The 15,050-nt window shown below is 38.0% G+C and overlaps 1 protein-coding gene and 1 pseudogene across 2 annotated transcripts in view; one reads left to right on the top strand and one right to left on the bottom strand.

Annotated features, from left to right (window-relative positions):
• KIAA0825 (KIAA0825 ortholog) overlaps positions 1-15,050 on the top strand; it is a 364,371-nt gene that overhangs the window by 131,056 nt on the left and 218,265 nt on the right. For both annotated transcript variants that reach the window (XM_076008186.1, XM_076008187.1), the window contains one exon: positions 9,596-9,735. In XM_076008186.1, the coding sequence (XP_075864301.1) occupies positions 9,596-9,735 (140 nt within the window). The remainder of the gene's footprint in view (positions 1-9,595; positions 9,736-15,050) is intronic.
• On the bottom strand, positions 1,276-1,974 carry LOC105864137 (large ribosomal subunit protein eL21-like; annotated as a pseudogene).

Raw genomic sequence — 15,050 nt, 5'->3', positions numbered from 1 at the left:
ATGTGGTTTAAAAATTTTTGTCTTCCCTTTATGAGCAAACATGTGGTTTTAAAAATATTTCCAAATATTTTTCAGATCTTCCTTAGCTAAGTAGGTCATAACTGCACACTGAATCCAAGCTGCATAATCAGTGTGAGTAAACAGTCCATTCATTTTAACTGCTCATTTTCTTTTATGATGACAACATGATGTTTTGATTCGTGGCCAGTCCATCTTGAGCTATAGATATTTCATTCTACTGTGCTTTTGTTTTTACTAAGCTTTTATTCAATGTAATCCTGTTTTGGATTTATACTAAATAGATTGAGCTCCTTTGGCTTCATTCTATTATCTGCTATGAGGGTCTTTCCTTTTATTCAGTTCAGCGAGACCCATTCATTCAGTCCTTCAATAAATGCATTTATAAAACTTCCTCCATGTAAGGCATTGTGCTAGGTGCTAATGGCGAGAGAAGAGGCAGGCAGTGAAGTTTGAGACAAAGTCCATTTCCTTCTATTGTTACATGTTGGTGAGGAATACAACTAAGCTTGTATACAATAGTATACAATACCATTGTCCACTTCTTCCATCTTAGGATAGTCTCCTGATTTTCTTCTGAGATAGTGACTCACTTTCCCAGTAACTTCTCTGTTGCTGCTTCTCTATTTTCTCTGTAGGTTCATCTACTTCATCATGGCCATTAAATATTGAATGTCTTTGGTGTTCTATCATATAACCATTTTTTAGATGATGATTTCATTCTGTAGCTTCCTGTACTCCCTACGTGCGCCACCACCACCATCCTCACCAAATTCATATCTCTAATTTCAACCTCTCCTAAAACTACAAACCCATGTATTTGTGGGTGCCAACTATACATGAATACCTTCTGGGAGTTTATACCTGGAGATCACAAAGACTCTCCAAACTCAACATGACCAAAACTGAACTTAGGATATTCCCTCCAAACTGATGCTCTTCTATTTTTTTCTATCTCAGCTAACTGTACATCCATCCAATTGTGCAAGCCAGAGCCTTGGGAGGCAACTTGAACCCCATTTTTTCTCTCCTATGTGTCCAATCCATTACTAAGTCCTATTAATTTTAACTTCTAATGTCTACTATTCATGGTACCACTTTCATCTTAGCCCAAAGCACCATCATCTCTCTCTCTACTGCAATGACCTTCTACCATTATTTTAATGTATATTTTGATTTCCATTTCCAATATTCTCCAAACTGTAGCCAGTGTTTTCTCAAACCCAAACCTATTTTTTTTTTTTTTTTTTTTTAGAGTCCAGCGGCTTTTATTAGGTTTGTCTCCTATACCATGAATTCATAGGGAATAGATTCTGGCAGCTCAAGGTCCTTTCTTTGCTTCTCACAGGTGTGATATACCTATTACGCCATGAATTCACAGGGAACAGGTCCCAATACCGCAGGCTCCTTTCTGTCGCTTCTCACAAAGTGTGAAGCACCTATTATGCCATGAATTCATAAGGAATAGGTTCCAGAAGCTCAGGCTCCTTTCCATTGGTTCTCACAAAGTGTGCTTCTCTGGGTGGAGCAGGCTGTCGCTTCAGTTGAACCCAGGTACCTTTCTCTTTGGCTTCCTTCTTTTTCTGATCATTTTCCTTCACACACTTCAGGAAGCTATCTCGGCTCTTAGAGTGCTTAATGTGCTCGATACGTACATTAATCCTCTTGGCAAGAATCTTGCCCTTAACTTGTTTATTTACAACAATTCCAACAGCATGCTGTGTAACGTTGTAGACTCTTCCAGTTTTGCCATGGTAACATTTGTGGGGCATGCCTTTTTGAACAGTACCCATTCCCTTGATGTCTACAATATCACCTTTCTTGTAGATTCACATGTATGTGGCCAAAGGAACAACTCCATGTTTTCTAAAAGGCCTAGAGAACATGTATCGGGTGCCTCTCCTCTTTCCCTTTGTGTTCGTCATTTTGGCGAATTACTGGAAGATGGCGGCTCCACCCAAACCTATTTTTAAAACTCAGTTTTTATCATGTCACACTTATGGCTTAAAAGCCTTCCATGAATTCCCCTTTATCCTTAAATATATTTTAAAAATAGCATAGCCTGTAAGATCTATGTACATATGGCTCTTACCCACTTCTCCAACCTCTTGTGATACCCACCACCCTGTGAAATTTGCTTGCTATGCCATTTCCTTGCTATGCCATGCACCTTTCTGCCACAGGATCCTTGCACATGCTTTCTCCTTTCTCTGAAATGTCTTCCTCCTTCATATAGGTAATGCCAACTAATCTTCATATCTCAGCTCAAATGTGACTTCTGCAGGGAAGCCTCTCATCAACCCCAAAGACTAGTTCACCTCTTTTTACTATAACTTCTAATAGCAATTTTTTGCTTTTCCTTCATTGAGCTTTCATAATTATAATTTTATTCTTATTTGTATGATCATCTAAACTATATATGTATCCTCTACTAAATTCCATAAGAATAAGGAATGTCTGTTTTTTGCTTACTGTTGTGTTTCCATGGTCTAGCACATAGAAGCTAGCCAATAAATATTAGTTGAATGAATGACAAATGAATTCAAAGTAGTATTGTATCAGATAAGTGCCATATTTAATGGTACAAAATTTGATCTGAGTGGGAAAGCTCAGGCATGGGCAGCACAGTCTTGATGAGATGATTTCTAGTATTCTTAGGAGAGAACATCTGGAGAGGAGGACAAAAGGAGTTTGGATCTCCCAGCTGCTGCTGGCAAGCTGCTCCACTGGATTCAGGGAAAAAGCTTAGAGAGCTTGTGATCTGATGAGTTGCCAAGCATTGCCTTAGTTAGTTAGCCCATACAAGCTTCAGTTTCCCAGTGAAACAGTTTACGATTTGGTGAGCAAGTTGAAACATAAATACAATGCAGTCTTAATGATCTTCTTGAAGACAGCATGCAATATTATGGTCTACTTCCTTCATCCTGAAACATAATGTCGTCTTCCCTTGACTTCTGAGATACTCTCATGGGAGAGTCATGGGAAATCAGTGAGCTCATCACATAAGTACTTACTAAACAATTATTCATAACTGCCGTGTTAGTAAAGGGCTATATGTTTCAGAAAGTGGCAGATTTTATCAATTACTAAAACATGTTAAAAGAATTCTACTACACGTGTGATAAAGCGTAAGGAAGATTGAACTGCTTCCGCACTGTGTCTCTGCACTCATCGGGAATGTGATACTAAAGGAGGCCTTTCTGGACCTCCCTGGAACAGGGCATTATCTGGTAGACAGGGACTGATGATAGTCAGTGGCTCCACAGAGATAACTTTTGCTCCTCAAAGGGGATGGCTGAGTGATTTAGTGGTGCCCGGTGTCTCAGTGACCCAGGTGCTAGATTATTACCACTCTGGAGAGAGTCCAAAAATGATGGCTGAAATGTAACATTATTTTTAAAATTAAAATTAGATTTTATGTATTTTTGTAAAATACATAAAATGGGATGTGCTAACTTGTTAGCATTAAAGCAGGGATCTAGGTCATGAATTTTGAGTACTAATATGTTTACATGATTTTTAGAAAATGAGATTGTCCAAAGTGAAAAGGTAATTTACTAAAATCAGGAAATAAGCAGAGGTCCTCATAAGTTGAATGCCTACCCCTAAGTTGTACACCAGATAGTATAGATATAGCCAACATTGAAAAACATGAGACTCTCTAAGAATGTCAGTGTACATTAGTGGACAAAGTTATTTAAAAATCAAGACAAATTCTATATATAAATGTGCAGGTGCATTATCACTTCTATTTATTAATTCATCTTTAATTATAAAGATCATAGAGACTTGATTGTACCCATTATTGTGATTAAAATATATGCAAACACTTTCCATGTTATTACTACATATAGTTTATACATGTCTGGTTAAAATGATGATGAAAATATTTTGGTTTTTCTTTTATCCTCCTCAACTTTTTGCTCAGGTGCTAAAATTATTAACATCATCTTAGAGAAAGATGACAAAATTTCTTTAATTTTTCTTTACTTCTTTTCCTAGAAAGATTTTGAAGGATAAATTATGGAAAACCACACGAGTAATACAGTAATATAGAGACCTCCCCTCTGCTTTTGTTTTCCCACATTAGGGCATTTACCTTCGGTTTCTCTTTAGTTATGTCCTCTCCTTTGTTCTCTGAATCATGTAACTATGGTCTCTGGTATAAATTTGGCCCAGTAACCTATGCCAGGAATCATCTGGTCGAAATCAGTCCCTAGATACCTTGAATAACATGGCTCCAATTTGAGAATCAGCCCTGAGACCACAAACCTGATTTCGGGTCGAAAACATGGTATCCTCAATCAGGAGGTTGAATAGAGCCAAACATCCTCAATGCTGGCAAATGCAGCTCGGCCTCCAAAATATCAATCAGGTTGAATGGGGAAAAAATGAAGTAATGGAATGAGGATGGGTTTTGAAGTCAGAGAGACCTGGTTCAAAGTCCAGCAGCAACATTTGTTAGCTTTAATGGCCTTGAATTAGTTTCTCAATATTCCTGAAACAAGGATTAAGTGAGATGAATGCTAAGTACCTTCATGCATGTCCTATTTTGGATTTCTCCAAGAAGCAGACCCTGCGGCAAGGATTCAAGTGAAAATAATTTATTTTCTAGGTGGAGCAAACACTGGAAGGGAAGTGGGTAAGTGAGACAAAGAAAGGAAGATAACAAAGATTTGTGTAATCAAGCCAATTACTACAGGGACTGGGACTTAAACCTCCTGGGGAAATTCTGAGAACCCATGTAAAATATACATTTCAGAATCATGCCACCAAAGGAGCAAAGACACTGAGGTATTCATACACAAACTCTCAACAGTCATTGATTTAGGGCTGCTCTAAGGGTATTAATTCCTAGTACTTACTGAAAGGTAGAAAAATGCAGTCTCTAATGGATGTAAATAAGACAAGTGTGAGCTGAAAGGTAAGGACAAGAGGATGTGGGGTCATTGACAACACCTGCTATGGTCTACCCCTTGCACCACAGGGTTATGCTCATTCTCCATGTTAAGTTCTCCAAGTTCTGTCATTGATTCTTCAAGATGATGGTTGATAACAATTTATTGAGGTTTTTTTTTTTTATTAAGTTTAATTATAGTAGAGTTAGTGGGACAAGGTAGAATATCCCCTGCTGCAGTTATTCCTGAATCTGGAAGTGATATTCATCATTACATTCTTCTCCCACCTATTCCATCTCCCCTCATCATTGGCCACCATATCTGCTCACTATGTTACTTGCCCAGTGGAATCACTCAAGATGTTGAATCCCTGGATACCATTCCCTTATGAGAATGTGGTTGATGTAGTCTCCTATGTGTAGTTACTACCAGTCATAAAAGCATCAAGAGATGCCTTGGTGAATCTCTTGCATTAAAGATACTGGGCTCGCCAGGCATAGGGGCTCACGCCTGTAATGCAAGCACTTTGGGAGGCCAAGCTGTGAGGATCACTTGAAGCCAGGATTTCAAGACCAGCCTGGGCAACACAGCGAGACCCTATCTCTACAAAAATAAAAAATAAAAATCTTAGCCGGGCATGGTGGCATGCACCTGTAGTCCCAGCTACTCGGGAGGCTGAGGCAGGGGGATCACTTGAGCCCAGGAGTTCAAGGCTGCCATGAGCTATGATCACACCGCTTCACTGTTGCTCAGGCAACAAAACAAAACACTGTCTCAAAAAAATAAGAAAGAAAGAAAAAGAAAAAAGGAAAAGAAGAAAATAAAGATACTGCTCGCCACTTTCCTTATGCAGTAGTTATGTAGCAGCAACCCTAACACCCCATGACAATTAAGGTTAATAATCACTCTTGCCAGTACAGCAACTCCTTTCTTTGCCTGATAGAATGCTGGCATGGGGAACCAAAAGTGGTCAGATGGCAGCTAAAACTTTAAGTTTAGAGAAATCCTAAATGGTCCTCTGTAGAGTCGTACACACCCCATCCCACCCTACCACAGAAAACGGACCTCTACCCTCACAGAGCTTAGAGTCATGGGGACAGAAAGCACAAATTTGCCAAGTGGATCACTGGGAACTTTGGTGGGAAGGGCCCTTCCTACCTTTCACAATGATTTTATAAGAATAATTTTTTAGTTTCATAAACCAATGAATGATTGAATCTCATTATGACCTGGATTTGAAAAATTCTTTAGGCCAGTCTGTGTCTTGGAAATACAGCACTTATTAGAATATAAACCTAACACAAGCCAGCCATAAATTCATCCTGTTTCCTGACACGGTATTTATGAGTTCTATATGATTTGTAAATTTTTATTCTCTTTGTATTGTAGTGGAATTCAATTCAACATATACATATTATATATATATATATTATGTATATTCCCCTTTTTCCATCATTTTTTTTTGTGAAGCTAATCTCACTTTCACAGCTCCACCAGCTCAAAGGATGAGGGAACATATGCTTCTCCATATGCCCAACACAGACTCCTCAATGCATTTATTACTTAGAGCTTGGTGATTGAGGAATGTTTGTACTATTTTATTTTTCCTCTTAGTGAGTCATTCTACTGTACATTTCAAAACCTGTGATAAGTTGAAAGATCCAAGAATTAAGGTACATGTCAACAAACAGTTTTCCATCTGGTAAATGAGGGATTTATTTATAACCAGGTATTCAGATAGAGTGCTATAAAATAACATTTATATTATTTTATTGTGACTGAAGGGCTAAGCAAAAACACTAACCACCTCTAATCCATTCTCCACACTGCAACCAGATCAAGAAACTCTTCTGCCTTAAACTCATCAGTGGGTCTAAAATCCCTACCTGGGGATAATGAGGCCCTTCATGATCTGGCTCCTATCTGCTTCTTCAGAATCACTCAAAGATCCCCCTTTCTTTCTATACTGCAGCCAAACTGGATCTTTCAGTTCATTAAATGCATCCTTAAACCAGCACTCAAGTCAAGCATAATATATAGGTAGGAAATGTTCAAAAACCAAGCCAATTTTAATACAGAACTTTAATACAATACTACCAACTAGCTGCTTTCATCTGTTGAATCCCAAGGGAGCTTCTAGAAGCCAGCACGTGGGGTTTAGGATGGAAGTAGGGACGACCATGGTGAGTATCTGCTTTATTTTCGGTCCAAAGGGCTCACCTCATGGATTCTTCCTTTGGCACCATATTTGGAAGTACTGAAAAAGCCAGACTGACCTAGGAAAGTAATTCAGAACTTCTAGGATACCCAAAACTTGTGGATCTGATTCCTCTAGCTCAAGAGTTAAATAACATCCTTCTTCTCTCTTCACCACCCACCAAAGGCAGGACTTTTCCTAGCTAACACTACCCCATCAACTACTCAATAAGTTACTCTGTTTTGAGATATGTTATTAGAATTTCACATGGGAAGGCTGATTTGGTCCAAAGTTCAAGCACAGGCTGAAGGAGTTTACGCATCATAAGGTTATGAGATGTTCCAAACATCAAGCCAAGCCAAGGGGGAGGTCCTCTGAAACTTCTTCATTTTATATCTTTGAATCCTCTTTTTCTTAAGCCAGCCTTTTGGCAAAGTATCTTTTTTAAAAAAAGAGAGTTTTCCTATCCATTTATGAGCAGACAAGTCAATCACTTAACATTTACAGAACCTTTAAATATGCTTAGTTCACTGGAAGAAGTTTTGAGGGTATAAAACAAGTGTCCTCATGAGGCTTAAATCTGGATGGAGAGATAAAACCTTAATTGATGAAATAATAAAGTGTTAAAATGTGTGTACTAGCCATAAATGCTTTAATTCAGAGTGAGAAAAACCACTGTAAAGAGAAAATTTTAGTGAAGACTTCACAGGGAAAGTGAAATTTTTGCTGCAAATTAAAGGTTGAATAGGATTAAGACAAAGATAAAGGGTTATAGGGAGATCATTGCATGGATAGTGTCTTGGTCAGCTCAGGCTGCTATAACAAATATACCATAGACTGGGTGGCTTAAACAGCAAACATTTATTTCCCAGTTTTGTAGGCTGAAAGCCCAAGATGAGGGTACCAGTACAGTTGGGTTCTGAAGAGGGCCTTCTTCCAGTTTGCCCACCACCAACTTTTTGAATCCTCATGGCAAAAAGAGGTCGAGCTGGTTCTCTCACCTCTTCTTATAAGGACACTAATCCCACACTCATGAACCACTCCCCTCCCAAAGTCCCCACCTCCAGATACCATCACATTGGGATTAGGGTTTCAACATATGCATTTTGAGGGGACACAAACATTTAGACCATTGCAGGTGGACCTGTATGGCACTAAGGCACAGAGGCAGGAGAGATGGTGCTAACTGGTCCTGTCCCTACTACCTGTCCCTTAGAAAGCACTGTCTGCACAGTGGTTCTCAAGGCTGAGCACACATCAGAATCTCCCGGAGCGGGCTTCTTAAAACACACATTTCTGGAGCCTACCCCCAGAATTTCTGATGGGACAAGGCTTGGGAATTCACATTTTTAACAAGTACTTGGGTAACGCCGCTGCTCCTGGGCGGGGGCCCAAGTTTGGAAAACCACTGGTCTAGACTGTGTTGACATCTGGATGGTCACCACTCAGTAAATGGCATCTGCTAACGACAATGCTGTAAACAGTCTCTCTTATTTAATACCCCTTGCTCTGTGTCATCCACTTGGAAGTATATGATCCTCTCATTCTCACCTCCTCATTGCTCAGTCGCACTTTCCCTTCCTAATGCCACCCTCTTTCCACATGCTTATGGCTGCCGCCAGATTGAGTTTGATCTTTTCCTGCCTTTTGTTGTTGTTGTTCTTGTCGTAAATTGATTTCTGGTGTTGCGAACTTTAGTCCATCTAAACTTTGAAGTTTTAGAAAGAAAAGGTAAATAATGTTATCAGTTTTCAGTTCCTACTTTACTTTCTGACCTCTTGCTGGTTCATTGGTGAATGAAAGTGGTGACGTAGGAGACCTGACTTCGATTTTCTGTTCAACACTGGTGATAATTTTGCAAGTAGAAAATTATTTGCCTTGGAATTATTTCTCTTTGATGTAATGATTACCCAAGTAGGTAGCCATGTAACTGCAGCGGTTCTGATAATTGCATGTTGATTTAAGGCTTTACATATTAAATAATTAGATTACAGTTGACCCTTGACAGAAGCTTTGAATTCCTTTTATTTTATCAGCAATCATAGTACATAGCAAATTACAAAGTAGCCAAAATCCATTAGAATTTCTTTCCATTAGTAATGAAAGGAGTTAATAGCACATAGTAGGTACTCATTACATATTGGTAAATGAACAAATGAATACATTCAAAATAAATGCATAAATAATTTTTCTTTTCTCCATGAAACAAAAATGGACATAGTTCCATGAAACATAGGCATGGTGATTTTGTATCAGTTTTAAATTTGGCAGACTACCAAATGTTAATTTGCTTTTAGCTAGTTGAGATTAAATGTAATTCCTTCCCTGGGCAACCCTAAAGTAAGTAAGCATGAAAGCATTTTCAGAGTAATCTGCGAGGAATTGACATTTAAAGGAGTTAGCATTACATCTGTACTTTAAGGCTATTAATTTCATAGATAAATTAACTTCATTACTCCACCTTTATCTTGCATTTTGAAAGGACTCCATCAGCTGGAGGACTGAAAGCCGAGGGTCAATTGAAACTGCTCTTATCCCAGCCAGGTTGTAATTGGAACCTGCTTCTGGAAACCGTACTGCATCATGATGGTCTTTTACTGAGAATCCTGCTGAAGAGCTCAAGTGAGTATATGCAGTTACAAGAATGTCCTCGAAAAACCTAGTGATTGCTGTAGTTGAATAATTTTTTTTTCCTAGTCCAGTATTGGCAGAAGGGTGTATCAGCAGTCAGTGGGGTTAGCAGCAGGCAAAACATTGAATCGCTTTCCCACCTTTTTGAAAGAATTTATTTTCAGGGATTCTGCATGAGAGAAAACAATGTTTTTATGACACTGTTCAATCACAACTACCATTATATAGAAATGTATTAATATGCAGGATTTGAAATGCCTAAGAAAATTTTAGGAATGTAGTTATATTGACAAAGCATATGTCTGAATAAGATCTAAAAGAGAGAAAAAGAGAGGGGGAGAGAGAGAGAGAGAAGACATTGCATTAGAGCAACACTAGAACTTTAGTGTATCACGAAGAGTGCTTATGCACCTTATAAATGAGCAAGCTGTGGCTTACAGCCATATCCACTGGGACGTGGAGAAGTAATCATGAGAAAATTATGAACGGAAATTGAGGAGTAATAGAAGACCATACTTCTCTTAGACTTTCTTTTATTCCCTGTAAATGCTATTTCAGAAAATAGTAAGTAATGTTATGTCAGGATAATATACCCCATTGTGCTCCTGCTTCATCTGTAAAAAGTCTCCTAAGCATTTCCACATACCCCATATGCATCTCTCCAATTCTGTACCATGCGAAGCCAGATTCATCTTAGCCATTTACTAGTTTCACTATGGGTTTCCCAAACCAAAATATTTTTTCTCTAGTTCCCTATCACCTACAGGAACAAATCCAGGCCCACCAGGCATTCAACTATGATTGAATTCGTTTTCTAACCTTTCTAACTCAGATTAGTTTTCTAACCTTTTCCCCACTATTAACTTGCACAGACCACCCACCCATGCCCAGTTCAGTCATTGTCCCCAAAGCCCCATACTTGTGCTCCTTCCCCACCTAGGTTCACTGATTTTCTTGCTTAAAAGACCCTCCATATTTAACTCAGCCTCACTGGTCTGTAAGGGCCAGTTGATGTTCCAGATCTTTGAATGCTCTAACTCACACTGATCTCTTCTTCCCCTGATTCACAGTGTCTGTCATCTTGGCTACTTTATTTGCCCTTAGCATGCTCTGCCTTCTACTGTTATTGTAGTATATTCGTGTGTGAGTGAGGCGACTGTCACCAGGCACGACCAGCCTGTTGGTATACAAATGAGAGGTTCATAGTATTCCCTTGTCCAAATCGCTCCAGTCCTTTCTGGTAATTTTTGGCTTCTTACGTCTGCTTTTTATTCTTCTTTCCCATCTGCCCTGACGTTTGCTTCCAAAAAGCCACTTACAGGAGATGCCTCTTATGAGAACATTGCTTCTCCCTTGGTGCTCTCAAAACTATAAAACCATGTGGTGCCAAAGGTCACCACAGCTCCTCAGGCCTCACTGTTCCAAGCAGAAGGGCAGAGATTGCCCCCTCCCAAGGCCTGAATCTGATTGTATTCTCTTAGCCCCCCAAGAGTACTGTTTGGGCCTCAAACCTCACAAAGTTCACCTGAAAGCAATTGCTATTGCTTCAGGCTATAACTACACTTTCCTAAAGAGAAAACTGGCACTAGGGAAACTACTTGCTCAGCTAAACCAACATTTATTATTTGCTTACTAGGAATCAGACACTATCCTAAGCATTTTACATTTGTTATCCAATTTGATTCTTCCTATAACCTGATAAAGTGTATACTACTGTTATCCTCATGTTAAAAATAAGGACATTGGCATTTAAGATAAATAGTACTTACCCAGAGAAGCATACAGCTGATAAATAGTGAGTAGATCTGAATTCTGAACCAAACCAGAACGTTCAGTCCCTGCCCTGATACTCATACACAAATACTCCTACAAATTAAACCCTGATGTGGAGTAGTGGTGGCATTGGGAAAAACTGTTACCTGTCCACTCTCAGGTTGGATCAACCCAGACATCCTGATGCACATGAATTTAACAACTTTCTAGCTAGGTAGGTAATCAGGGCTGGACTGTTGATTTTTATATTCCTCCTCACGCTTGCATAGTGCTTTTTATATAAAGCATCCAGTAAATAGTGTTCAGCCAATCAGTTACCAGTTGGGATATAAAATATAGAGCTTCCTTTAAACTGTATAATCTGATATTTCAGGCAAGGTGGCTACATGACATAGATAATATCTGACACAGCTGGGAGAGTTACTCTGGTATAATCATTGAGACTCAGGGGCTTGGTCCCACAAGAGAAATTGTCTCCTACTGATAGAATTATGTAAAACAATCTGGAAAATCAATTGAGATAAAAACTTTTTACTGTTTTGATATAGCCACTAAGTATAGGAAGAGCAATGGTAGTTATGACTGTGTAACCATGTTTCTTTTTTACAAATTTACTTACTATATTTACTTAAAAATAATGTTCACTTTCTGGTATGTATAACATGATGTTGGTTTTAAGAGATACAGAGTTATCAAAAGTACCATATTGTATCACCTTTAGTTGTGGTTCCTATGGAGCTCAACAGTGTTCATCATTTTTACAAAGTCCATTAGGTTACGTGGCTGCTCTGTCTTGTACTGAAGTTTGCTAATGATTTTCAAATACCATAAGGATGAAGCAGCAGAATTTACTAATCAATTGATTGACTTATTAAGCTCCAGTAAGCTACAGTAAGCTACAGTAAGCTGTCATTTCAAGTTAGAAACAAAATACTCATTGAATCTTATTAATTTTACTAAGATAGGAATTATTATGCACATAAAACTTAATTTGTAATATTTTTTATAGATATTGTCTTTTCATTTGATTAAAGGTCTCACAGTATTTCAGAACACTATTTGGTAATTTAGGAGTTTGGTCATATTTTTAGGAAAGCAAAATTTTCGAGTTAAATACCCCAATTTAGGTATTTCAAGCAATGTAATTATCAGCTTTTTATAAGAGAGTTTTTCTTTATAATAGTGTCTTTTGGTCTAATTAATAAAATTTAACTTTGTGTTAAATTGGCTCAGGAAAAAAATTGGCTGAGGAATAAAAATGCAAGATTTGAAGTACATATTTTTACTATTATGTATATTTTTAAACAAGGTTCTCTTTGTTCAGTCAGCAGTTATTGAATTCTATTAGGTACTAGGTATGAAGTTTTTCTTGGTAAACAACTGCTATGGCTAAAATATCCTCTCCAAAACTCAAGTTGAAATTTAATTGCCTTTTCAAAAATATTGAGAAGTGGAACCTTTAAGAGGTGATTAGGGCATTTGTTCTGCCCTCATGAATGAATTAATGCTGTTATCATGGGAGTGGGTTAGTTATCACTCAAGTAGGTTCCTAATAAAAAGGATAAGTTCATCCCACTTTCCTTTCTGTTTTGTGTTCTCACTTCTGCATTCCACCCTTCTGCCATGGGATGACCCTTGCCAGATGCTGGCACCATGCTTTTGGATTTCCCAGCTTCCCAAACTGTGAGCCAAATAGACTTCTGTTCTCATAAAATTATACGGTCTGGTGTTGTGTTATAGCAGCAAAACTGAACTAAGACAACAACCATCTACTACACAGATTAAAACACATGAGGTTTATTTCATAGTGAGAATGATGTCTGTAGCTTTTGGTTTTGCTGTGTGAAAATGATTTATCAGAATTTGTATTTGTTTTAAAAGAATCAGTAGAGCCATAGGGAAATAGCTATCTCGTTATCTGACGATGCAACTTCACTGAGTGTCAGAAAATAGCAAAATTAAATAAATGAATGATAAAATTTATAATATATACTTTGTAGGCTGTAAGCTTCTAGGAAGTAGAATCATATTTTTGCAATAAAGTAATTCCTCCTTTATAGAAATATGTAGCATTTTGAGGGAATGATTACATTGCTAAAACTTGATAAAAATAAATTGACTTTGAATGGTACGTAGTTGTTAACACTCTTTGTGTACAATTCAGTTGGCATGAGAAGGTAATGTTTGTTGGTTTTGTTTTAACTTAGGCCATCTAAAATCCAAAAGAAAATAACTTTCAACTACAAATGTTTATAGAAGATTTTTAAATTGTGAGACACTATTTGGGATTATTGACTTTTAAAACCCAGGGTATTTGTTCTGGTAATTACCTTACTGAGGCCACATGGCCTTACTTCTTACATGTGGCATCAAAGGAATTAATATTTGGCAATTTCCCAATTGCTAACAGGTAACCTTTCCTGCTAGTGACATTTGTATGAACTGTGACTAATATTGTTTTCTGTGCCTATTGTCCCAAGTATGATTCCCAGTGAGACTTCTTGGCTTCTGATGATAGTCGTTTGTAATATAACAACAACAGTGAACTAGCAAATACATAATACTTAACATAATTCCAGACATTGTTTCTAAGTGCTTTAAATGTGTTTGCTCATTGAATTCTTATAACAACTCCATGTGGTAAGTACAATTGTCATCTCTATTTGACAGATGAGGAAACTGAGACACAGAGTAATTTAAGTCACAAGCCTAATAAGTGGCAAAGCAGGATTTGATCCTGACAGCTGGCTTCCAAAGTCTGTGCTTCCACCCACCACACTGCATGGCATCCCTAGAGGGCGACAGGATATTTACCAGGTAGCACTGTTGCATGGTTCTTGAGAGCCATCAGAAACCTCAACAAGGGATAATTTTGATAGTAACTTTTGTACTTTTCAACCATGTAACAAAGTGCCTAAATATAATCAAGAAACATATCTAGAGAAAATTCTATCTAAAGGGCTACTAACACAAGCAAGTGACAAAAATGAATGACTTGCATTCATTAATTCAAATGATCTTATAGTTAATATTTTCCTGATCTCTTAGGTAATATAAGGCATATTACAACAGAAGCTTGGTATTTTGTTATGTGTGGTGTGGTGGGGTGTGTGTGTTTATGGGGAGGTTATTTTATGAGGGTGACCAAAGTGCAGTTTAATGACCGTCTTGAAGGAGGAGACCTAAAGTAAAAATATGCTTCCTCTTAGTATTCTTAGCTCACTTAACATTGATGTCATAGGCTGCTTTTGCTAGTAATGATGTCTACACTACAAGACTCTGATTTGTTTGATCTTATTTCTTCACTGGATTTGGATCCTGTTCTTAGTAAGAACAGTAAAATTACATTTGTGTGGTTTTGCCCCAGTTCTTTCTGGCTCAGGATCCTATGCAAGAATGATGATGGACTAGCTTAGAGGTATCAGTGGGCTCCATAGAATTAATAGAGTCCCAGAAATAGTTATCATTTAGGTTCTGCTGAGTCTCCATGAGGCTGGGTGGTGGGGTATGATTATGTAAAATAAGTCTTCCTG

The sequence above is a fragment of the Microcebus murinus genome, chromosome 11 (genome assembly GCF_040939455.1).
Source record: "Microcebus murinus isolate Inina chromosome 11, M.murinus_Inina_mat1.0, whole genome shotgun sequence".
In the NCBI taxonomy this organism is placed as follows: Eukaryota; Metazoa; Chordata; class Mammalia; order Primates; family Cheirogaleidae; genus Microcebus; species Microcebus murinus.
Note: the sequence above shows the minus strand (reverse complement) of the source record. Positions and strands in the feature narration are given on the sequence as shown.